We start from the raw sequence: 27,183 nt of genomic DNA, 5'->3' as shown, positions 1-27,183 counted from the left end.
TATTAAAAGTCCAATCGAGCTCGATTCAATTACTGAAAGATAATAAATATATTTCAAAATATCAGATTACTCGAATTCGATTCTTATTCATTCAACGTTGAGGTCGATTTGGTTATTAACGCAATCAAACTCAAATGTAACTTTTCAAGTTTGATAGTTATTAAAATAAGTTTAAACAACTATATATTCAACTCGACTTGATTTGTCTATAACTCTATCTTAAACGAGAAAAGAAATGGTAGGAAGACGAAATCCGAAAAGGGGAAAATGATAGAAAACATGTTTTATTACATAAATTTAAGAAAAAACAAGGATTTTATTCACTTACAATTGCGCCAAAGAATGGATCAAATTACACGACACAAATGCGGAAACGAATACATAAAAGCACCTTACATGATTTTTTTCTCCCCTCAGATTGGATCTGGTTAGACCCAACTAATCACACGACAAATACTGTTACAAGCATGCAACTACTATTTGCTCGATCACACAACCGTCTTGAGTTGAATCAACGTCCGATTCAAACTAGAATTTCCCGCACTTTCACATAGAGAAATATGAACATATATGACAAGAAAATGAACTTTTTAATTAATAGCTGAACAAATCCTCCTGATTTGACCTGCACTGCCAGTCAACACTCCAATCTGCCCCATTTTCACCATCGATTCAGCAAAGTCCTTAAAGAAACTGGAGTCCCCTGATGAACTTGAATGCAACTGTACATAAGCACTTGTCACATTGTTGTTGAGAAGAGCTGCATCTGTCTGGAGAAGTCCCCTTCTCTTCCTTACAAGTGTGTAATAATCAGTGTCGAAGTTCTTGAAGCTGCCGGGGTCCATCTGCACGATGGTAGTCGTGTCAGCCGGCGGGCATCTCCTCCTCAATGCGGCTACATAGTTGGGATCCATGCTTGGGTCCGTATCGTTCCTGCCTGTGAAGTTGTACAGGCGGTTCGTGAAGCTAGAGCAATGGGAGACGCCGATCGTATGACCTCCTGAAAAATGGCAGGTAAGGTTAATTATCGTCCAAGCAATTGTACGATCAGATGACAACATATACCACACCTAATAATATCATGTTAACTTTGTCCGCATAAAAAAATAAATTATTTCTTATATTATATAAACGACTTATTTTCATTTATATATTTGATTATTACCTGACAAGACCACGAGATCCTTAACGGTTAAACCCTTTGCAGCGAATGATGCTATCAGCTGAGTGATGTTGAAGTTGGGAGGCGGCAGATTGGCCAAAGCCTCATTGGCTGTCGACACATTTCCATCTCGTCGTCCCAAGGGAACCGCCCAAGACGGTCCATTTATCTGTAACACACGTACAAGAAAGCACTCTACACGTTAATTACTCAATAATATCAATAAATATTGGGTAAAATTGAGGTTTCATAAACAAGTTCAAGATTATATAGATTCGAATACTATCAAATATATTGATATTTATCTTATGTTCCATGAGTTTGTGAGCTTATTTTAATTTATTTCGATGTTGATTGAATCGATATTACTTAATATAATTGGATTTTGATATAATCGTGTGAGTTAATCAATTAACTCAATTACTTTTATTTAATAATCAATCTAAGCCTTTTTCTTTCTGAAAATTAAAATTAAATAATATGAATGGTCGAAAGATTATTATTATAATAAGTTAGTCAAAAATAAAATATATGACTTCATTTGTGCTGAAAATTTTCCTCCTGTTTGGTCCTGTAAAATATCAATTTGTCAATTTAGTCCAAAAATTTATTAATTTTTTCGGCCCACGTGCATGTGACGAGAGGGCAAAGAATTGATTTCTTTTTCTAAAAAATTCCGAACAAAACTAGTGGACTAAATTGTTAAAATCTTCTTGGTGTGGGGCTAAACTGCCAAATTTTCATATATATAGGATGAAAATTATAATTAAGCGGACTTTGATGGGCAGCAGATCATAGAGTTTTCCTGCAAGAGACGAAGTATATATATGTATAATTTTGGGCGAAGTTCAATATATTTAGTCTTTTGTTTTATGAGATTTTTAAAATTAATGGCCTCAAAATTGGAACAATTCAACACATTTATTATTATATTTTACGAAATTTTCAAAATGGTTTCAAAAATTGAGAAAACTCTAAATTATCCCGTGAAGCCAAAAATTATATACGTCGATTTTTTAACTTTTCGAACCATTTAAAAAATCTCGTAAAACAGATGACTAAATTTGTTGAATTTTCCCAATCTTGAGACTATTTTAATAAGATGGTAAAATAAAATACTAAAAGTGACGAACCCCTACTCTATAAGACAAACTGTAATTTTACCAGCAATTTTGTTAAATCAGGTACCTGTGACACTGCATCTCTGGCAACCAAAGCCAGAATATCAGCACAAGAGACTCTTCCAGGACACGTCTTCTCCACTGCAGCTTTTACAGCATCAATAACTTGGAACCCTCTCAGGCTTTGGTTCGGGAATGCATCCTTCTCAGCTGAGTTACTTGTCGTAGAGTTTAGAAGCACGGACCCGTCACAACCCTATATATATGATTTGATTTCAAATTATATTGGCATGCATGCTAAAAATTCTTGGAAAAAATAGGTTTTTCGTCCTGTAATTTTGATGAAATGAGACTTTTAGTCCACTTCAGTTTTATTTTCTCAACTGATGATAATAATTAAAATATATAGCATATTTAGTTCAATTTCTGCCTCCAAATGCCAATTTCATTATAAAAAGACACATGCTTGGCAAATTACAAATATTTTGACTATAGTTAAAATCGTAACATGGACAAAAATAAAAAAAAATGACGTGACATGCACATGATTTATTGTGGCAATTTTAGCAAAATCCGGCACTAGGAGGATGAAAATTGGGAAATATCAAAAAATTACAGGATTATTTTGCAACCTCTAGAAAGATAACCAATAAAAAAATGTCAAAATAGCAGGGCACATGATTTATCCCGGCAACTTTACAAAATTCGGCATTGGAAGGACCAAAATTGTGAAATATGGAAAAAATGCAATGTACTCTCATGTGATATGAGAAATGAGCAAAAACCCCTTTGTAAAAAAATAAACTAGCACATTCCCCCTGTATATTGAAAAATGAAGCGGCATAGGGGATAATTTGCTTCATTTTTCAAACTACGGGGTAATTTGCTAATTCTTTTTTTTCACAAAGGTTATTTGTTCATTTCACATATCACAAGGTAAATTGCATTTAGACCTTTAAAAAATTTACAGGGCTGTTTTGCAACCTTAAAAAGATAAAAGATAAAAATATAAAAATACCAAAATTACAAGAGCAATTTAACCCCGATAAACTTTTAATGCATGCACATTTATATACATACAAGACACATTAATAATTTCATGGACACTATTAATTACGTACCCTGACGAAACAATCATGGAAATGCATTCTCAGCAGTGCAGCAGCAAGCGAAGGTGCACGAGAAATGAACTGCGCCGTCGTCTTCTTCACGACGGACTCCAAAGACGGACACGTCTTGTTGTAGAAATTCGTCCGCAGGTTCTGTGCATTTGCCTGATGATGAATGAAGAAGAGCAGAGAGCAAACCAAAAGAAGCTTTGCAATTGCCATAATATAATGTTTGTTCTTACAAAGATTGATGTATGTAATGTATGACTTTTGGTTTGTTTCCCAGGAGAGGGTTTGAGTCTGTTTATATAGTAAGAGGGTTTGTTCCGAGGTTGTCAAGGCAGAGTAGTGGTATTCAGGAATATATGTTACAGCGAAGTATTTTTCATAATTAAATTGCTCCAAACTTAGGGTTGACTTCGAATAATTTAATCTCTCTCTCTCTCTCTCATGAAATAAATTATTGTTATGCATGGTTGGATATTTTGAATACAAAAAATCAGAAGACTGAATCCTCACCAACCATGCACACTTAAGGGCTTATTGCAATTTTGGTCCTATAATTATAAGATGTTGGATGATTTTGTCCTTTAAAAAGTGGAATTTTGTGTTTCGATTTCTTATTTTTGGAAATTTCGCTATTTGATGACAGATTTTGTTGAAAGTTTGAAAATCATGAACTTTCCATTAATTTTGGGTAAATTACAACCACATTTTTTGAGATTTGACATAATTACAAAAATCTTCTCGTTGTTTGAAAAATTACAAATGTTCCCTTGATTTTAGCTTTCGTTGAACAACGAGCCCATTTCATTAGGTTTCCATTCAATTTCTATGGTGACTGACCAAAATCTCCTTTTGAATTATAAATTATAATTTTATAATTTTTAAAATATTTTTATAAACTAATATTCCTTCTAAATTATTTATTTCACCCACCTTTAAAATTTTTATTTTTCAAATAATTTTTTATGTTTTAAGAAAATTCAAAGAGGATAAAATAGTAACATTCACTTTGCTAGTCTAGGGGCTACATAATTATTTTTCATTTGAGGGGAGTATTTATAATTTTTCAAATAATAAAAAGGTAGTCGTAATTATATGAAACCTCAAAATAGACAGTTGTAATTTGACCTTAATATTTTGATAGAATTAGAACATGCCAATCAGAACACTTAGCAGAATGTGTCGTGTTGTTATGTCAAAGAAGTAACGGAAAGTTGATTTGGAATGAAAATTGCAAAAGTGATGAAAAAATATTGGGAGCAAAATCAGAAACACCCAAGTTATGCAATGTAAAATGTAATTTTTCTTAATTAATTTGCTCAATTAAATTTAATTTTTTTAAATAATGTAAAGTCGATGAACTATTTCCACACAAATTCGTGAGTGCAACATAAGTGATGACAAAATAATAACCAGTGGCGAGTGGAGAAGTTTGACCTTGCATATTTTGGGACAAACATGTTAGTTCGAATCTTCGATACCTTGTTTGAATTGTTAAGAACTCAATAATTGGTAGTTGTATCAAATGATGTAGTTTAGGAATGTCGAGTAAAGTCAACAAATTACATTGACTTGTGGGAATTTGTTAACTGAATTATTCTCATCGCAATGTACTTTTTCTCTAAATGATTATTATAGACATAATTACATCAATATTTGGTTTAAAGGCAATTTTTGTTCCCTAATTTCAGACCATTCTCATTTTAGTCCCCTAAGTTACTAGGGTTCCATTTTGGTCGCGTAAAACTGAAAAAATCTCAATTTTAGTACAAATTTGATCAGAAAGTTGAGTCACTCGCCGGAAAAAATCACATGTCAGGCATGTGACTTTTTAAATTGGGGCTTGCATTGTGATTGGCTGAAAAAAATGATGTGGTACAAGACATGACCTGAAGTTAGGGGACTAAAACGAGAATGGCCTGAAGTTACGGGACGAAAATTGCCTTTAAGCCTTTTATTTTCAGCCAATCACGATGCAAACCCCAATTTAAAAAGTCACATACCTGGCATGTGACTTTTTTCGGTGAGGGACTTAACTTTCCGACCAAATTTATACTAAAATTGAGATTTTTTCAGTTTTACAGGACCAGAAACCCTAGTAACTTAGAGGACTAAAGCGAGAATGGCTTGAAGTTAGGAGACGAAAATTGCCTTTAATCCTCAATATTTTGATAAAACGAGCAATACATCAATTCAACTAAATATATGATCAGTATGATTAAGAACAATAAAATAAATTATAATAACTCACATAAGGTGAGACACATATCATACGTCTGGTCAAACTCGAAACCATGACCTTGAATACATCAATTCAACTAAATATTTCAGTATGATTAAAAATAATATACAAATTACAACAACTCCCATAAGTTGAGACACATACCTACACCCTCCAAAAAAAAAAAAAAAAAAAAGAAAAGGAGCAATTGTTAATTTTTCAACCCTTCAAAATAATCATTACACACTTCAAGGGATGAATGCGATATAAAAATCATAGTTTTTTTGTTCTTTCCCATAATAAATTTGCAAAATTTCACTACAAGAAAGTAATAAAAAAAATCAAGACTCTTTATTTTGTCACAATAAGAAATTTTATGATTTTAATAATTATTATTATTTTGTAAAAGTTATTATTAATATGAATTAATGACAAAAAAATATCCACAAAGTTGTTACTAAATACAATTAGTGACTCGTGTATAGTGTCTATCTAGTGAGAACAAATAATAGTTGTCACTATTTTATGTTGTCACTACAAATGTGTCAGTAATTTTGTATTTAGTGACAATCTTATACATATTTTTTGATATTGATAATTATATAGTAACAAGATCAAAATTATTCACTTAATATATATTATTAAGGGCAAATTGCAACTTTGGTCCAATATCGTATGGACGGTGGCACTATTAGTCCAGGTCTCCTAGAAATAGCATTTTGGGATAATTGTTTTAAATTTTTGGCAATTACAATCCAAGAGCCTAATTTCTCCTGAATTGCTCATGAGGACTGCATGTGATGTCCTAAAATTGGGGCTTTTTCTATGGGACAAAATGCATAAAACCCCCCTGTGTTTTAAAAAGTCTGCAAAAAGCATCTCCCTATTTTCAGAATAGGCTAAAACCCCCTCATGTTTTATTTTAGTCAGCAAAAAACCCCCATTCTGTTAGCAACTAACGGAAAGTGGAGAAGACGCGCCCCTGCTGCGTTTGGTAGTCTTTTTCTGCGATTTAGGTTGATATTTAATGATTTTTTGGACCAAAATACCCCTCTATGGGTCTATATAACACACAAAGGGGTTTTTTTGCTTGTTTTGTGTATTCTTTTTGTCATTTCTCATCTTAAAAATAAATTAAATTTTGGCATATTAAATTTAAAAATATTTAATTATTATAATTATCTAAAATATTCTTAATTTACTAAAATATATTTTAACTAATATAATTAAAATTAATTAAAAAATTAAAAAAAAAAAGAAAGAAAATCTGGTATTTCGCCCACTTCCGCCAGAAACTTCGAGACAATTTTCCGACGCTGTCCGGACGAATTTCCGACGACCAATGGTACCATTAGAATCCTCTCTTCAAGACGAACATTTCCATACCTTCAATTTGAGTTTTCGTCGATCATAGAGAGTGGGCTCAAGCGACGATCGCCGAACATATTTTCCATCGATTCGTCTCCGTCCGATCGAATCTCGGTCTCAAACTAGCACCATCAGACTCGTCCTTCAAGACGATTCTAACGAGACCAGTCTCACTCAATTTGGTAAAAAATTTATGGAGATATGATGATTTAATCGAAATCTCGTCGCCGGCGACGAGATGTGGTGGGGGGGGGGGGGGGAGCCGGGGTAAAGGGGGTGGGGGGCAGCGGGGGGGAGGGGGTGGGTGGGGTAGTTAGTTATTTTTTTAATATATAATAATAATATATTTTTAAAATTTTAAATTATTTATATATAACATAAATTAAATAATATGTTGAATCTAGACTTTTTATTTTTTCAAAATCTAACGATTGAGATTAATTGATTAGATCTAACGATCAATATTTGATCAAAAAAATCCAACGGTCATTAGAATAAGAAATAATATATATTAAGTAAGGGTATAACGGTCATTTTTTAAAAAATTAACACCGTTAGTTGGATTTAACGGAGAGGGGGCGATTGAGCTGAGTTTACAAAACACATGGGAGCTTTTAGCCTATTTTGAAAACAGGAGGTACTTTTTGCAAACTTTTTAAAACATAGGGGGGTTTTATGCATTTTATCCTTTTCCTATGTGTTCGGAGATAGTGCTAAAGTGGGGGGAGGGGGGGGGGATAAGTCATAATATGTTGTAGGTTGACGTCGTAAAAATTAACCACGTTAGCCTACCACATCATCTAAACCTACCACTTTATAGCTTCTTGACTGAAAAGAAATGCCAGTTCCCAACGTTTAGATTAAAAATCCCACAATTATGCTTTTGAAGAACCCTAGTTCTTGTGTGAATTTTTTTTGATTTGGTTGGAAATACTCGATTGAAGGCAAAATTGAGCCAGCGAGCGAAGATGAGCAGTGTTATGGGTCTCGTTGACTGCTATCATGGGAGAAGAGCCATTCTATGGACGTCATGGACAGAGATGAATCCTTGTAGGAGATATGAATGTAGAGACTACAATGTAAGTTTAAGTTTCTATATTTTTTTTTATTAGTTATGTTCCCCTCCACTTCTGCAATATTTCCATGAAGTAATTTTTTTTCGTTGTTGTAGAGAGGAGGTTGTAGTTTTTTATATTGGAAGGACCCTCCAACATGTAGAAGGGCACATGTAATTATCCCAGAATTATTGCCAAAGAAGAATGTGGGGGGTTGATGTGCATTTGGATGAGTATTGAATGAAAAATTGTCCGAAAATCTGCCAGAGGACTAAAAGTAAGCAATTTCGTAAGTTACTGGATCTAAACAAAACTGGACATAGTTATCGGACTAAAATTAGAATTAGGCATACTTAGCGGACTAAAATAATGCTTTTCCCGAAAAGATATTAAACAAGAATGAAAAAGAATAAGGGAAGGGAAAAACAGAAGCTAAAGGAAAAAAAATTAAGGGACAGTCAGATTCGAAGAAAAAACTATTAAAAACGTTAAAAGAACGCTTCATATTACACGGAACCTTCTTTTTTTTTTTTTTTAAAATATTTCAGTCTTCAATTATCAGAAAATAGAAAGAAAATTGAAAAAAAAAAGCCATTGGGAGTTGCTAAAATTAAAGGGTCTAATTAAGTGTAATCAACCTAAGTATAACTAAACAATATATATATATATTTTTTGGTGAATTTTAAGTTTTCATTCATCCAATAATATTTATAGAGTACTCCGGGCATACCCGGAGAGATACAAAAGGACCCACACTAAAGTTTAAAGAGCAATTAAACCGTGCGAGAAATGTGTCAAGAAGAGCCTATAGACTGTGATCTTTATGAAAATAATGAGGCCCTCCAGATTGGGTTTTTCATTGACAATATTGTTAAATGCATATACATGGTGGCACGTAGTTCCATGTGGCAGCTGGAAAGTCAATACAATATAAAGTAGAGTTCATTTGAATAACTGCATGGACTGGAATAAATTTACATATGATGTTTGGTAATGTTGAGTTGCAAATTTGTAATGCTTCTTCCTATTCGACCCCCCAATTAGCTTTCAATTTAACTTCAAGTTAATGCAACTTGCATTTAGTTAGAAGTTGTTAAAGTCTAATTAATCAATTATGAAACATCACCAATAATAGGTTGTAAGAGTCAAATGAAAGACGACAGCAGTTACAAACGGATTGGTTGTTCGCATATATATATATATATATATATATTTTGTGGAGTTATATCCGAAATTTGCGAGCATGTGTCTGCCCATGAACAATTTGAATACTTTAAGAAAAAGTGGTGGCTAAATTGCTTTTTTAGTCCCACAAATAATGGGGTTTGCTCTGTTGGTCCCATAATTTATGAATTCTTTTTTATCCCAAAATTATTAATAGATTTGCAAAGTTAGTCCCAAAAGTCTTTTTTTGTTAAGTTTTAATGGTAGTGGGAAAAATCTTTTAACTTTCAAAGGCTGACTCACATTTTTTATCCCACGTGGGGTGGGGGATTTGCATTTTTGTCTAGTCTTAAAAATCATGCACTTTATTATTGTTATTATTATTATTTATTTATTTAGTTATTTTACATGAGTGGTTTGGTCCATATTGAAATTAATACTATGGAAAAAATGAAAGCAATTCTCGTGTGTGATTTTGCAAATAAACAAGTTATCCCATATAAAAAAAAGTACAATTTACCTCTCTGTGTTTTTAAAAATAGACCAATTTACCCTTATGCGTTTTCCAAAATGAATTAATTTACCTCTTTAGGCAGAGAGGTAAATTATTTCATTTTAAAGAAATACATTCGGATTGAGGAATCTAATCCTTTGGATCCTTTTTTTAACGGCAAAAGGAAAGGTCGGGAAGAGGAAAAGGAGCCGAAAAAGAAAGAGGAATGCAAACATGTACCTCCGGCGGGGTTAGCTCACTATACCCCCTTGAACGCTCCTAGCGGGGAGATATTAACGATGATAGAACAACAAGGGCTTATCAGTCAATGGCCGACAAAGATGAAAGATAATCCCAAGAGACTTAAATCCGAGAAGTATTGTCATTTTTACCAGGACAGGGGACATACAACAGAGGAATGTCATTACCTGAAAAATAAGATAGAAAAATTGATCCATCAAGGACACTTGGAGGAATATGTCAACCACTATTCATTGATAGTGACAATTTTTTCTTGCAAATAGACCTCCCTCGAAAATCGTATTTCACTTGGTGCATAATTGTGCTGTATGTAAAATTTCTAGTTTTATCCCTTCGTAAAAACCTCGACCACATCACCAAACAAAACAAACAAAAACAAATAGGCTCGAAATGAAACTAATAAATGTTATTATTGTTACTAGGTATGACAAAAGGTTCTAAGCTAGCACCCCCCAGTCGTGGCCGGGGACGTAGGCCTAGCTGATGCTTCTGATACTGTGAAAGCATCGACACGTCCCATCCCCTCACCTCAGCTAGCTTCATGTGGCGCTTTAACATCTCAGAGCCCATAGGTTTAAATGATGAGGCTGACTCCATCATTCGCAACGGCTAGCACATCGCATGTTGGGCTGTCATTTGCCCCTCTTGCTTCATTCACTAATCCCCCAGCCTATCCTCCATTGCGCCACCACAACCACCAGCGGTGCATGCATCCTTTATCCTCTCGATGCGATGTAAACAATCTCATTTAAATCGTTTCATTCTAAATTTTATTTTTTTTCTTGAATATTAATTTACATCATGAACTGTTTATGCACGTGATCGAGTATTTCAAACACGACCAACTTCCCCCTGCCTTAGGCCAAATACAAGCAAATCCCCAAGTGTAGGAGGATTTTGGGTTCCAGCAGCTCAAGATAATTATTTTCCCATCTATTTTATTTCCAATTTTATTTCAATCACTTTTAATTTAATTCATTATTCAGGACTAATTTTTTTTACATGGCTCTATCTTTCAGCTCAAGTACTACTTGGGTTGCATGCGTTGAGATGCTGAAGTTGTCAAGCCACCAGGTAGGATTGTACCTATGCTTACGTTTGCTATGTACCAAAAGGACTTCTTTGAAAAATCCTATGTGGCTAACTGAGGAGATCTGACGCTACTTGTGTGAGTATTGCGCCTCCCTTAACTTCAAGTAGGAGTTCATGAAGAATAAAGCGAACAGGTGGCAAATGCAGCATCAAGATCGATGGTTTACCACAGTGGGTCATCCTCCATTGGGATGCACAAACAAAAGTTGGTATGTAGCTTTCTTTAGTCTAATGAACTTATTAGTAATACCTATTTAATTATTAATTTCAGGGGTAATGAATCTCAATTTTTCCACAAGAGTCCCAGCTTCGTAAGCTAACGAAGTAGATGAAGGTCTTCTACAAATGCTATAAAAATGAGGACGTCAATTGGAGTGGCCGGAGGTGGAGCAAGTTGTCATAAGTACGTAAGTATCATTTTCAATTAAACAATAAATAAATAAATTATTTTCTTTTTAATTCTTTTTTATTGAAGGAGATATTTCAGAAACTACTCGAGGACCACACTACCCAGGGTCCGCGGCTAGGCAGAAGGCTGCATGTTCAGTAGCCTTAGTCGCCATGATGGAAAAGTAACTGTAGATCAGTGCAACAGGTGGCTTGAACATGTGCTGAATCTCGATCTGCGCTCAAAGGCCCAATCCTCCATTACGGCAGCATAGTGGAGGAACATGTAGCCTCCACTGGCAGTAAGCTCCAAGACCGTCAGACTCAACCAGTGGATTGAGTAGATGTAGGTAATGATGTAGCACATGATGATATTTTGGCATCCCACTGTATCCAAAGTCGCTCGAACATTCACCCGATGACCTTGCCACAACGAACGACTTCGATTAGGGTCACCAGTCAGCTGACTAAAGCGAGAAGAGGACGCCGCAAGAGAATAGGATTTTCCTTTTTGTATTTTTTCAATTTTTAAATCAAATTATACTAAATTTTGTTATATTTTTTTTAATAATACAGTATTTTTATAAATACATTTTTATATTTATTAATTATGTATTTAGTTTAACTGCAACCCTTTCAACTTTTACATTCAATTTAAAAATACAACTTAATTAGAAATAATAATAGAATTAATACTTATATTTTAGAAAATAAAATAATATTTTGCGATGATCAATCTGTCGAAGAATAAAAAAGATATAAATATTGTGGCTTTTGAAAAACAAGACATTCCTTACAAAAATCCATCTCAATTTGCGACAGGACATGTTGTCGCAAACCCATCCCATAATTTGGGACAACCACCGTCGAAAATACCATCTCAAATGAGTCACGAGTTTTGTGGCATTTTTGAGGAACACCTATCGCAAAATGTGTCCTATATTTTGGCAAAGGCAAAATTGCAAAATTAGTCCTGTATATTAGGGGGGTGGCAAAATTGGTCCCCTAGCTATGAGACTGGCAATTTTAGTCCTTTATGTTTAAAATTTGTAGCAATTTTGGTCCTTCTGGCCAAAAGTGATCGGAAATTGACAAATCAAATTGGGGATTAGGGTTTCGGCGACAAATGGACATTACTACACAGGTAGCATCCTATGTGGATGCTGACGTGATAAAAAAAAAAAGTTAACCATCACCCACCACCACCAAGCCGGTCGCCGGAATTTTTTTTCCGGCGCGTCTCCGGCCACGCGTACCACCACTAAACTCGCCATCCTACGCTGATTCCAACCCTATAGCATGTGTTTCAATCAGAGTTCAAACATGCCCCCAATTGTTGATTATAGTCTTATCCTAAAACCTAAATTTATTTTCTTTCTCTTCTCGATTCACCACTGTCCGACCTACCCACTGTTCGAGACCACCACCAATCAACTCCCCATCCTCCTGCGAGTTGATTGCACCCAAGCCCATCCATTTTCATCAACTATTCGGTCGATTCTCTTCATTTTTATTTTCGTCACTTTTTCTCCGCGCCCACCATTGATTTTTCCGTCATATCTCCGTCACCAGCGATTATCTGGTTGACGGACCAACACCTTTGTGTTCGCTCCCCATGGCGCACACATCCCTCCGATCAGTTTTCGTCAACGTTACATCCAAGACTTCTCCTTAATGTTTTATTTTAGTGGCAATTTTAGTCCTATATGTTTTAATTTAGTAGCAATTTTGGTCCTTCCGACCAGAATTACCAGTCAGCAGCCATGTAAGATGTCACGTGTTTAAGTAGAGACCAGTTGGCAATCGAAACCCTAAACCTCAATTTTTCCGGCTAATTTTTGGGTAATTTTGGTCGGAAGGACCAAAATTGCCACTAAATGAAAACATATAGGACTAAAATTGCCAGTTCAGTAGTTGCAGGATTAATTTTGCCACCCCCCTATACTTACAGGACTAATTTTGCAATTTTGCCTTTTGGCAAATGTTGGGACAGTTAACTATCTAAAAGTTCGTCCCAAATGTTCAAAAATAATACTTATAATATTACATCATAGTGTGGTTGCAAAAACCATCTCAAAATTAGTTAAAATATATTCCATCCAATTGGCATACCTTGTGATGGGAACAGATCGAAGCTGTCCATAGTCGTTGCAATTCTTTAGAGGGGATCTCTTATTTGGTCAGGAATTTTTTCAAACTCCACCTATCAGATGGTTGGTCTCCCGTCGCAAAGTTAATAAAGCAACGACAATCCATTGTAAATACCGTTACAAATGCCGCCACTAAAAGACTAAAGTGAGTTTCTAGATTTTGAACGGGGCTTTGGTTAGTTTACCCGCTATGTTCATATATGTTTCATTGATATTGCAATGCGTCTATTCTAAACTTGTCTATGACTTTAGGAATTTTATGTTATGTCGATTTGGATTATAATTTTGCTAGAATGAAGTTGCTTTGTATATGTTTTTTCTTTTATTTTTTGTCTTCTTTATAGTATGATTTGCACGTTGGCTTTAGCAACTGCTTGTCAAGGTTATGGGTTGCTGCAGACGGGCATGCTTTGAGCATCAGACTTGACACTGATGCAAAGTTACGTCAGACTCTACACTCTAATAGATGAATTAAGGAATGAAGCAACAGTCATTTTGAATCTCAGGAAAGACCACTATATATAATTTCACATTCATGTTGTACAAACTCAAATTATTGCATACAAGAAATCAAACAGAATCAAAAAATCAATACAACATTAACAGGAGTTCCAATCTCTCTTGGGCAAGACAATATATCTCATGAAAAGATAAAAAAGTGGTCATGATGAACTGAAATACCAATATTTCATTAATTAACAAAAGCACATCTTCTCCTAATCTCACCTTGGTTCCCAGTTAGGACACCAATCTTGCCCATTTTCACCATGGACTTGGCAAAGTCTTTGAGGAAAGTTGATCCCTTAAAGGTAGCTTGACGCCTAACGTAAGCCCTCGTCTCACCATCATCCAGAAGAGCTGAATCAGATGTAAAAAGCCCTCTTCTTTTGGTTACAAGGGTGTAATAACCTTCGTCAAACGTTTTGAAGCTTCCGGGATCCATCTCCACGAGTGTTGTGGTGTCTGTTGCGCTGCACTTCCTCTTCAATTGAGCAACGTAGTTTGAGTCCAACGACGGGTCACTGTCACCCCTACCGGTGAAGTTGTACAAACGGCTGGTGAAGCTGGAGCAGTGAGATGTTCCAATAGTGTGGCTTCCTACATTCAAAACTTAAATCTTGTAAGATGCTTGATAATAGTTATAAAATTTTGAATGATTTTGCAATATTTGATTAAGAATTAATCTTTTAATTGAGAATTTATCAACCTAAATGCATTGGGAAAATCACATTTTTTAGTCTATATCCATTTATTCGCTTTTGATCCCTAATATTTTTGTGCCACAATTTAACCATTAATATACAAATTTTTACAGATTTAGTTCGACCATCAAATTGAATGCTAAAACTAATGGAGCTCCGGACACGGCTGTATCGCGCCACACCATGTAGCACCCAAGCCGTGTAGCTAACAGGCTAAATGCCTCCATCAAAATCTTATTTAACAAAATAGTTATAAATCAGATTGTGGCGTATCCCTTGGCCTGTCGAAGGAAACACTACTTGATTCATGATTGTTGTATTATGTCTTTTTCTATTTATGAAAATTACATTTACCGGAAAAAAATAATCCTAAATCAATGCCTAAATACCAAAACTCTAAAGATTTGTATGTTCCCTCCATTGTCAAACACTGGCAACACGATGGACCGAAAATATGATCTACCCTAAACGCATTCACTGAAAGCATGCGATTCATAGAAATACGTGGTAAGCAAATAGGTTTTCAGAGACCGATTCTTCTATCCATAAACCTCCTTCATGTTTCTAAAAACACCCTCACCCACAAAGTATATATGAACCACATTGATAACATTATACAGAACAATATCATCATATTCATATATATACCTGACAAAACTACGAGGTCCTTTGTACTCAAGCCCTTTGAGGCAAATGATGATTTCAATTGAGTGATGTTGAAAGAAGGAGGTGGAAGATTGGCCAACGCCTCAGAGCTGTTTGACACTCTCCCATCTCTTCTTCCCAAGGGTACTGGCCAGAAAGGTCCATTTAGCTGTCCACATAAATCCCAAGAAATTAGAATACATTTGTAGTGTTTAGATTTGTGTTTTCAATGTCTTGTTTTGGTGTTTTTGGAGATAGAGTGAGAAAAATAGAGATAACTAAGTGTGTGTAGGAGATAGATGGTATGTTTGGATTTATATTTTGATTTAATTTAGAATATTTTAAAATAAATGGTGTAGGTATGATGTTGGAATTTAATAGACAAAAATTAATGTTAATTCTCAAATCAAGTCTTTTTTATATATATTTTTATTTATAAACATATATATATTGTATTTTTTGGACAAAATTGTTCATTGTAAAATCATGTCTCTTTTATATTTTATATATGTACATTATATATAGAAAGTTGAAAAATAAAAAAATACATAGATAAGGTGTAAAAAAAAAATACTTTATCCAAAAAAATAAAAAAATAAACATTATGTGTGTTTTATCTTGTTTCGAGAAATGTCCAAACATGAAACCAAACATAGGGATTAATTTTATAAGGCTGTACTTGGATGCACTAAAAGAATTATGACTTTTTGTTGTAATTTATTATCATAGTTAGAAGTAAATAATTATAGATAAATAATAATTAATCACGGCTATGCAACGTTATTTCTATAATCGAGATCAAAACATTAGTTCGGCTAAAATCTATAATAAATATTTTGGTCACAATTAAAACCATAACGAATATTGATTAAACATAGTTAAAATTTAAGTTTTCGTATTGATTTTATTTGATTACGATGGTTTTTAAACAGTAGTAATTTATAGTACTGTAGGAAATAAATTTTTTTTTTTGTGCCGACGGAATGATCTAAATTTTAAAAAAGAATTAGAAAAAATAATCTGAAATGGCTCCATATTAAAAAAAAAAATTAAATCCATCGATATTTCACAATATGTAGTTCAAAATGAGATATGAAAGACTTAAAATCATTTCTAATAAAAAAATATGAAAATTTTATTATTAGAAATTTGAAATTCCTACCATCAAATTTTAAAAGTTTGGCCTAATAGAATAGAAAAGCAATCACGTCACTTACAAGGGAAACTGCATCACGAGCAACCAAAGCTAGGATATCAGCACAAGAAACAACACCAGGGCACTTCTTCTCCACCGCAGATTTCACTCTGTCGATTGATCCGAACCCTCTAAGGGATAGATTTGGAAATGCATCCTTCTCAGCTTGATTGTTTCCGGTTGAATTCAACAGCACCGAACCATCGCAACCCTGCAAACATGTACACTACATTAACTATCACCACTTAAAAGATCGCGGCAAATCAGTACTATTTAGCACCGTCAAACAAAATCAATGTCAAAATTTAAGTTTTAACTACAATTAATCAATAATTACCATGATTTTTAGCTATGTTGAATATCTTAGCGTCGCGTACATAACTGACAACTTATAATAGCCACTGGACAGGCGTGGTAATTATTATTTAATTAGTACATGTAGCGATTTTTTTGATCATGATAAAAAGTCGTATTTTTTCTATAAATATGGTAAATGCACATGCACATGCATGTTTGAAATTCCATTATTTCGTTTCAAAGGAATTGGTTAATCGTTCCATAACAAGTACGAAAGAAGACGAACAAAAAATGCAATATTGACATACTCGGCTTAATTGCATTTACTGCCCCGTATATTAGGGGGGGTAGCATTTCAGGGACTGTAGTTAAGGGTGTAGCAAATAGCATCCCAGAATTAATTTTTTTTTGGCTATTGAAGGACTCCGGCAATCGGAATTTTCAAATGTACCGGAAAATGCTTACCTGGACAAAAATTAGAGTTCGAATTTGGGGATTTTGCTGATGTGGCGGGGGGGTAATGAATTATTGCCAACTAAGCTAAAAAACACAAAAGAAAAATGAAAACAAAAAATAAAACCCAAAATAAAAGAAGAAATCTTCTCCCGCTGAAATCGACCGAGGTATTCTTCTCTCAGACAAAAATCTCTAACCCCCAACACTCCCAATCCCATCCCTGCAGCTGAAGAAGACGACCGAGCCCAACCCGCCACCATTTCCCTTGCTCCGAGCCCAACCCGCCACCATTTCCCTTGCTCCGAGTCCAACCCGCCACCATTTCCCTTGCTCCGAGCCCGACAGTGCGAAGATTCCGTGATGTCTTCCATGCCCAGTTGGACACAATGTTATTGTGGTAAGCCAGCTTACATTCGCACATCTTGGACTGACCAAAACCCAGGTAGACGATTCCATTCATGCCATGACTACAAGGTATGTAGAGAGAAGTTCATTTTTTCTTTCTATTTTTCCGTTTTTCATACTCTCAAATTTTTTTTTTTATTTTTGGTGAGAAATGTAGAATAATGGGTGTAGATTCTTCCAGTGGGAAGATCCTCCAATGTGCTCAAGAGCAAGGTCTATAATTCCTGGGTTGGTGAGGAAGATGAATCAGCTAGAAATGGATAAGACAAAGATGGAAAAGAAGATGAAATTTTACTTGAAATTGCTTTTCTTGTCATGGTTTTTTTTTATTTGTGTTTGGATGCTAGGAAGTCGTGCATAAATGGAGTTTTGATGTAATTGATTGTGTAATTGATGGTGTAATTGATGGTGTTTTGCTATGTAATGGTGTAATTTGTGTAAGGATTATGTAATTCATGGTGTTTTGCTATGTAATGGATGGAGTTTTGCTGTGATGGTGTTGTTTTGCTATGTAATGGATGGAGTTTTGCTGTGATGGTGTTGTTTTGCTATGTAAAATTTACACTAGTAAGCATCATGAGCTTTATTTTTAAGGATTAGTAAGCATTTTGTTTGTTTATATGTTTAAATTGTCTTAAGTTATAACCTGTGAATATGTGAATAAGCTATAAACATTAAATAATAGATTATACTAAAAACAACAGTAAAGACATAAAAACAGTAAAGATGATTATATTAACTTGATCACCTCAAAACATGATGTTTGAATAAGACTAAGTTTGCCAAACAATGGCAATCTAAAGGGCTCACAAAAAGTATAAAATCCTGCCAAAACATCATGCCAAAATGCCAAACAAGTGAAAATCACAAAACAATCCAAAATGTCAAAAGTACAAGTTAAGTTTATGTTTCTTATGAGTTGTTGCTACTGCTTCTTGGAGGCCCTTTTGAGCTTAAGCTGTGCAAGTTTGACAATGTGATGAATTTCTTTCCCCCTTGCATGATAACTGGAAAATGTTCTTGGACTGGATGCTGTGTGACACTGTATTGACTACCAAGCATAGGAGGTGGGGCTCTAATATTTACCCTTGATGTTGCACTCATGGGAAGTCCAACACTCTGTAGTTGAGTGTACATTGAAGGTCCCTTAGTGTATTGTGGAGAGTTGGAAACTAGATTGGGCACTTGGAGTGTAGTGAAGATCTCATTCTCATTTTCTGCAGATTGTGAGGTGACTAGGCTCTGCATGAAAAGGGAAAAGTGTGAAATAAATTGTGAAAGAAAGCTGCAAAAAGATGTAAAGTAATACTTACAGTAATTGGGGGTAGAATAATTTCTGCCTCATTGTCCACTTGCGTCATTTCTGGACTCATTTGTCACCTTCTCTTTTCCTTTGCCTTTCCCCTAAGATACATCGAAATAAACTATGACAAGACAACTAGAAAACATACAAAATCTTAAGAAAAAGACAACTATAAAAATACTTACAGTAATTGGGGGTAGAATAATTTCTACCTCATTGTCCACTTGCATCACTTCTGCCTCATTTGTCACCTTCTTTTTTCCTTTGCCTTTCCCCTAAGAAACATCGAAACAAATTGTCAAAACTATAACAAAATAATTGGAGCCTATAAAAATACAACTATAAAAATACTTACAGTAATTGGGGCTAAAATAATTGGAGCCTCATCAGTGACCTTATTTTTTCCTTTGTCTGCCACCTGCAAATAATATCAGAAGAAGTTGTCAACACTAGCAGAATACAACTGAAGCAAAAAAAAAAACAAATCAGAAAATTGGGAACAAACCACTTTATTTTGAGATTGCTGTGTTGAAATCCTCCCTCTCTTCCTTACATTTAGCTTTGTTGGTAAAGCTTCATCAGCTGTCAATACATTATCTTCAACTGTCAAATCTGTAATTTCTTCATACCACTGAGATAGATCAGTCTTTGGGCATGTCCTTGCATTATGCTTCTCCTGGCCACACTTAGAGCATTTGACTGTTGTCTGTTGTCTTTTCAGCTTCATCCCATTACCTTTCTTCCCTTTTTTCTTCTTTGGCATAGGCTCATCTGCATCTCTTCTACGTGCACTGGAAGGTCTTCCACTCCTTCTGCCAAACCTTGGTGGCAATGGAGGTATGAAGCATGTCTCATTCCACTGATTCTCACCACTAATTGGCATTATTGCACTAGCATAAATCCTCTTGTAAGCAATTACAGAATAACAGTCATCAATGTAATCCTCAGGATCATCTTTCTGATTTAAGATTGCTGAGATGGCATGCTTACAAGGAATCCCACTGAGTTCCCACTTCCTACAACTGCAAGTATGGTTTGACAAGTCCACTGCATACTGACCACCATCAAAGCATGATATCTGATAATGAAAATTATCAGCTTTGATAGGAATACAGTCACCAACTTTTTCTATATGTTTGTCAAGTATTTTTCTTATTCTTGGGCAGATTCTGTCTTTCCATTTTGCTTCAGCCATGTCCCTATTTTCCTGCAATCTCTTCATAAAAAATTCCCTTATCCACTCTAACATAGTCAGTATTGGCTTCTCCCTAGCATCCAATATCATCATATTGAAAGTCTCACAACAATTGTTCAGCAACATATCACACTTTACATTTGGACTAAAGTGTGACCTACTCCACTGTTCAGGAGGTTTATCAGAAAACCAATCAAAGGCAGTTTGATCAAGCACTTGGATATCCCTCATTCTAGCCTTAAACTCACCTTTGTTACATGCCTTTGCAGCTCTCCATAAGGCATGCTTGAATGCCAACCCTCTAAAACCTGCATTTTTGAAGTTACTGTGCATATGCCTTACACAGAACCTATGAGGTGCAGCAGGTAACACTTCTTGAAAAGCTTGAATTAATCCTTTTTGTTTGTCAGACATAAACACATATTCACTCTGATTTTCAATAGCCAAATCAGTTTTCAACAAAATCAAAAACCACTCCCAAGTTTCCCTTGATTCTGTGTTTACAACAGCATATGCAATTGGGTAAAGATTGTTGTTTGGATCCACCCCTACTGCAGTTAGAAGAATTCCCCCATGAGGCCCCTTTAAGTGGCACCCATCAACACCAATTATCTTCCTACACCCCTCTTTGAAACCAATTTTCATTGCTGAAAAACAAACATAAAACTTACTAAATCTGTTTTCTCCTCCCACATCTTCAGTCCCCACAATGACAGTGCTACCTGGATTGGTTCTTCTAATCTCATCTGCATAATCCCAAAGTCTTGTATATTGGTACTCAGGACTGCCCTCAAGTTTTTTCAATGCTTTTCTTTTGGCTCTATATGCTTGATCTTTGGAGATATGACATCTAATCTCATTTATAGCATCCACTCTAAACCCCTTCACAGACCTCTTGGGATCAGATTTGAATTTGTCAAGATATTTATCACAGAGCCAACTAGACTTTACATTTTTTAGATTGAAAGTCTTGGCACACTTGTGTTTAGGGTTGTAATCCCTAATCTGAAAAGTGCATTCATCTTTTACTTTACGGGCATGTAACCTCCAATCACAATTTGTATCACCACATTTAGCATAGTATCTGCTTGGGTCACTTTTTGTGCAAATTATATGTCTTCTTGTCTTAATTGCATGTGACTGAATAGCATTTCTAAGCTCACCCTTTGTGCTAAACATCATCCCCAATGTAAATGTTGGATCAAATTTTTCAGCAGGATTAAAAATAGGGTAGCTAGATTCACTTTGCTCATCATCACTGACTTTATTTTCATTTAGATCAATCTCATCACCCATAATATCTGTCTCACCATCATCACTAGACCCACTTAGACCATCAGAGTTGTTTTCATCATCAACTTCTAAATCTGATGTTGTTTTATCATCCACATAATCATCAAATAATATGTCATCATCTTCTACCTCTGTTGATATATCATAATCAGAATCAAACAAGTCTGAATCCTCATCTTCATCATTAACATCATCTTTTCTACCCCCCTCACTAAACATCTCAACATATACAGGGACATCCCTCGCATGCCTGTACTCCCTCCCCAACTCTAAACACTGTGAATCTGTAGTTAGGAGCTGAAAACCAGTTTTTACTTTCTTATAGTATCTCTTATCACCAACCAACCCTAATTTATCACAGAACAAATTAAGGTTTGCAAAACATATGTGACTTGAGTCTACATAGTCAAACTTAGCAACCTCGCCACCAATATAATAAGGAATAGTACAATTACTTGGGCTAAATTTTCCCCCATAATAATATGTGACAGTAGTTGAACTACTGTCAGGATCTGTAAATTAAAAACCAATCAAAAAAATAATACTAAATTAGAAATATCACCATCACCAACAGACTAAGCAAGCAGAAAAAAAATAATACTAAATTAGAAATATCACCATCACCAACAGACTAAGCAAACAGAAACAAAATAATACTAAATTAAATATCACCATCACCAACCAGTGAACGTGTGCAAATTCAGCAACTCTATATTTCATGCTGCCATTTTGCCTTAGATAATATAACTTTGATTCCAAAGTCAATTGATTCACATCCTATGCAGGTACTCATATGCTCCAGAGATTGGTTGTCTACATATACTTGTTTTCACTGAACATTTTGTGCATAATGTTCTGGTTACCAGGTTCTTTGTTAAGTAGAGCCAATTACCTGTTCATATAGCATTACTTATTTGTGCTTGGAAAATCAAGTCTTATGAAACTTACACTGTAGCAGGTTCTTAGTCTAAAATCAACTCAAACTGGCCTTTAAGAATAACATCTCAAGTATTGCCATGTCAGTTAACTCTTATGTTACAATTCTATTTAACAATCAGTTCATACTCTTAATTTAACACAATTCAGATTATTGGAAACTGCCATTTAGTTTATCAATCATTCATAATCTAAAAACTAAAGTTCAAGATCTCCTACTACTTAAATTCTCTGCTGATACACTTTCACTTGAATATTCTTAACATTGGCCAAATGTATATGCTCAAAAGAAGTATATGTAGATTAATCATTCTGTTGTCTTTAATTCCAGGGAACAGGTAATCTAATCTGGAAGCATGCAATTGGACATCCAATTACTTCATCTGCTTATGTAGATGAGAACACCCAAGTGATGTCTAATGGCTCCATTCTGTCTGGCAGGTAATGGTTAAGGCTTAGCATATTAAGTTGGCTTGTACTGATTAATTTTCCTAACCGTTCTTACTCATCCTTTTCAGGTTAATCTGCGTCTGTGACAGTTCTAGTGGTATGCATGTGCTTACAGTTGACTCGAATTCTATTGGAGGTTCAAAGCAAAATATGAAAGACATAGTACAGGAATTTGCTCGATTGGACTTGGAAGACGAGACCTAACGAAGCACACACTTCCTCCCTCAGTTATACATAACTGGATTGAGGCGAAAGCCCTACCGCTTGGAGGGTCTTTCACAACTTTACATATTAAAAATAGAAACAACAAAAAAAAATTAATTTCTTCATACCCCCACATACTGATACAGAAAGATAACATCCCCCCACATGTTTTTCCTCGAACAATTAAAATGAAAACGCAGTGGGAGACAAAGAGGGACCACAAAATGCGTATTAAAATGAAAACACAGTGGGAGACAAAGAGGGGCAATGGGGGACCACAGACAAGAAGAGGGAAACTTACGGTATAAAGGAGGTGGGAGGTTTAGGTGACGCTTGCTCCGTATAACCACCATTTTCTTGTCTTTGGTGCTCTCTATTCGTCGTCTTCTTCAGGTGATATGATCAAAGATTAGGGTTGGGGATTGTTGGGGATTAGGGTTCTTTGTCTGTCGATTTGGGAAAGAAAATGACGTACGCGTTTCTTTGTTGCCGTTTTGTTTTGTTTTTGTTTTTGTTTTTGTTTTTGTTTTTGTTTTTGTTTTTGTTTTTTAAGTTATTTTCCACGTCAACGGACAAGTTGGCAATTAAATCTACACCACAGCCACGTCAGCAGCTTATATGGCAATAATTCATTACCCCCCCCGCCACATCAGCAAAATCCCCAAATTCGAACCCTAATTTTTGTCCAGGTAAGCATTTTCCGGTACATTTGAAAATTCCGATTGCCGGAGTCCTTCAATAGCCAAAAAAAAATTAATTCTGGGATGCTATTTGCTACACCCTTAACTATAGTCCCTGAAATGCTACCCCCCTTAATATACGGGGCAGTAAATGCATTCTCAGCAGAGGGGCGGCAAGAGTTGGAGCAACAGAAATTATACGAGCAGTTTCCCGTTTAACGATCGCCTCAGCGGGCGGACATGTCTTCTTGTAGAAGCCGAGCTTCAGCCCTTGAGCATTGCATATGTTGAAGATGCCAAGAAGAACAAGAATGACAAGAATATGCTTAGTGAAAGCCATTCTGTCGTTGTCGATCAAATGAGAAAATCTCAGACAATTTTGGCTGAGGTTCTCTTGTTTTGTTCGATCGACATCCAAAGATGGTATATATAGACTGTCTGGTTGAGGACAAATTTAAAAGAAATTTGTTGTACCATAGTTGTCACTTGAACTAGTAGCTCTTGACCATAAATTTTATTCTTGTCAAGTTGATATAAATAATCTTTACTTGACTCTGTGTATAAGATATTGAAAAACAGCATGTGGTGCTGTGTTACAACTTAATTATTTAGATTTGACCTTATTGTAATAATTGTCGTACGTTGTTTCCGCAAGCATATAAAAAAAAATGTGACTTGAAATAAATAGAAAATGGAAATTTGTGAAAAGAAATAAACATGGTGTGGTGGGAGGAGAACGAAATGAGTATGTAAGAAAAGAAACATGGAGAAACAGAAAAGAAAAAATAAATTATAATTATAAATTTATTAAAAATATAAATATTTGTGAGAAAAAGAAACATGCAAAAGTAAAATGATAGAGAAACGTGGAGATGTAAGTTGAGTGAAAAAACAATTAAATTATAATTGTGAGATTATTGAAAAATATTAAAATTATTATTTGATTATTTTTTTTAAGGAAATAAATGAATTAGAAAATAAGTATAGATACTCAAAAGTTGATACGGAAAAGAATTTTGTTTTATAATAATATTGATATAGATATACAACGGTTTACTTACGGTTTTGATCAAGACTTCAATTGTTGGAGCTAGTAATTGGATACATATATGTAACAATCAATTCTTATGTTCCAATTTTCAAATACATTGTTCGAATAATTTTTAAATATAAATTAAAACAGTTGATAGATTTAAATTCAATCTAGAACTTAAATACTGATAATGGGATTGTACATATATTAATTTTTGATATAATTAACACTAGAATTAAAAAAAGACATTTTTGAGCCACGATTAATTACTATAATTAAAAACTAGATATTATGGTGAATACTAATTAACCACGACTGGCGATAGGTAAAAGCAGTCCAGGCTCCAACATGGCACCTAATTGACCTGGGTAACAGTAGCTACCTTGGACCACATCAGCTCAAGGGAAGCCCACTACCCATGTAAGCAAGGAAGGGCTCTCTGACAAAAAGCACTCCTCACAGGCGTGGGATCTCCCAAGGTGAAGGAAAATTCTAGTAAAGCACATCCACACATGGATAAGGAGGATTTTATTCCTTATCCAACCAACTTCTGCGAGTTTCTCGGAGTAGGTTAGACCACTTGCAGATGGGGGTACTTCCCCTCTAAATACAGATCTCCATATGGAGAACGACTCTCACTCAAAAAGCAATTTTTCAAGCAATTTACAATCATTACTTGTTCTTGCATTCTTTATCAATCTTATTCACCATATCTCAATTTCATTCGAATTTATTTATTATTTTGGCTTTATATCCTCATAAATCCAATACTAACTTGAGTGCCAGAGTACTAACATTTTTTTTGCAGGTCCTCTCCTCAAACCCCGCATACGTTTCGGCCCAAAATTCGAACAATAGTCCATATTTACTGAAATCCATGCTATTTTTCGCACGCATCACATATCATTCTCATCTTAATCATTACTTTTTTATATACTTGCATATATAATAATTTTTCAATCATAAATCTTACAAATCAATATATAATTTTTTTATTTTACTTTGACATAACATTACTAACAATTCTAAATGAATAAAAGATTCAACTAGCAATTTCATTTAAATAAAAATTTTATTTGAATTGACATAACCACTAATAATAGAAAACTAAATATCACTTTTATCAAGTTAAAAAAATCTATTGATTTGACACCACTGTTAATATAACACACACTCATTAACTAATCCAAACATATTCTCATTTTCATACATTTCTGATCGTGGTAGATAGTATTGATCTTGAACACCTACATCTAATTAAAGTTGATAATTTTCTCCACCAATTTTTTATGATAGTGATGTACGGTTACTTTTGTGAAGCTCATACTTAAACTTTACCGACAGTTCTATTTCAATTTGTAGACAGTTCTGACTTTATTTTATTAGTTTAGAGTCTTTACAACCTAACACCGCTACCTCCAAAAGCTCTAATATATGTGAACCCTCCGAGATCGTCTTATCATTTTAGTGTTTGTGATATGAAACCTATAAATAGCCGTCCTCCATGCATCCGCAAGTATAACTTTTGATGCCTTAATTAGCATTTTTACGACCTTGTCTCTCTGATTTAGGCATTAAGAATTATTGCCGGAACCTTCTTTGTATGACTTTGAAAGTACGTAGGTTGTTTTGTAGGCCTTATAGCAGAAAGATTTAAACTAACCTAAAAGACATTACCCGTAACATGTAGTAATAAACCTAATAAAATGAGGGTGTGACATTCGCTCTGGAGATTATTAATATGCTATTTTTTTCACTGATTAATAATTTGTTTATGAAGCATATATTTCAGTTAAGGGTTCAAAAGAATCCGAACCCGCGTAGATCTAGTGAGAGGGTCATCTATATAAAGTGTAAACAAAATTAAATAAAATATTTTTTCTCTAATATAATTAATTATTAAGCATAGAAGTTTGATTAATCAAATGATGTTCGCATGTTACCCCTGAAAGTGGTGCATATGCATACACTACCATGATCTGAGTCAATGGAATCTTCAATTTCTTTAATCGGACATTACAAGATAAAATGTCTTACAACGTATAGTATTATTGCCAATGGATATATATATATATATATGTATACCCGTCCAAGCTGTGATTTATCAGAGCGAAAAATGATATTTTCTGAGGAAGAAGTTATCTGTAATATTCTTACATCACTGTATTAAGAAGCAAACACACACAAACTATGTATATATATACTGACGTATGTAATTTTTTCTTGGGTCGTGTTTTACGATGCTGAATGAAATATGCTTCTCAAATGAATTGTTGCAAAATATATCTGATCTTGATTGA

The 27,183-nt window shown here is 34.7% G+C and overlaps 2 protein-coding genes across 2 annotated transcripts; both read right to left on the bottom strand.

The window, feature by feature from the left end:
* Positions 1-268: 268 nt before the first annotated feature.
* Positions 269-3,691, bottom strand: LOC105178605 (peroxidase 27). The gene is made up of 4 exons (XM_020699369.2): positions 3,405-3,691; positions 2,351-2,539; positions 1,166-1,331; positions 269-1,000 (listed from the first exon to the last, which is right to left on the bottom strand). The coding sequence occupies exons 1-4, from the start codon at positions 3,612-3,614 to the stop codon at positions 591-593; spliced, it is 975 nt and encodes a 324-aa protein (XP_020555028.1). The 5' UTR covers positions 3,615-3,691; the 3' UTR covers positions 269-590.
* A 10,589-nt stretch (positions 3,692-14,280) lies between these two features.
* On the bottom strand, positions 14,281-24,223 carry LOC105178606 (peroxidase 27-like). Its single transcript, XM_011102117.2, has 4 exons — positions 23,978-24,223; positions 16,654-16,842; positions 15,440-15,605; positions 14,281-14,687 (listed from the first exon to the last, which is right to left on the bottom strand). Exons 1-4 carry the CDS (start codon positions 24,188-24,190, stop codon positions 14,281-14,283), a joined length of 975 nt encoding a protein of 324 aa, XP_011100419.1. The 5' UTR covers positions 24,191-24,223.
* Between the last annotated feature and the right edge of the window lie 2,960 nt (positions 24,224-27,183).

The sequence above is a fragment of the Sesamum indicum genome, linkage group LG12, assembly GCF_026168435.1.
Source record: "Sesamum indicum cultivar Baizhima isolate 11 linkage group LG12, ASM2616843v1, whole genome shotgun sequence".
Classification (NCBI taxonomy): domain Eukaryota; kingdom Viridiplantae; phylum Streptophyta; class Magnoliopsida; order Lamiales; family Pedaliaceae; genus Sesamum; species Sesamum indicum.
This window is presented reverse-complemented; position numbering and strand designations above follow the sequence as displayed.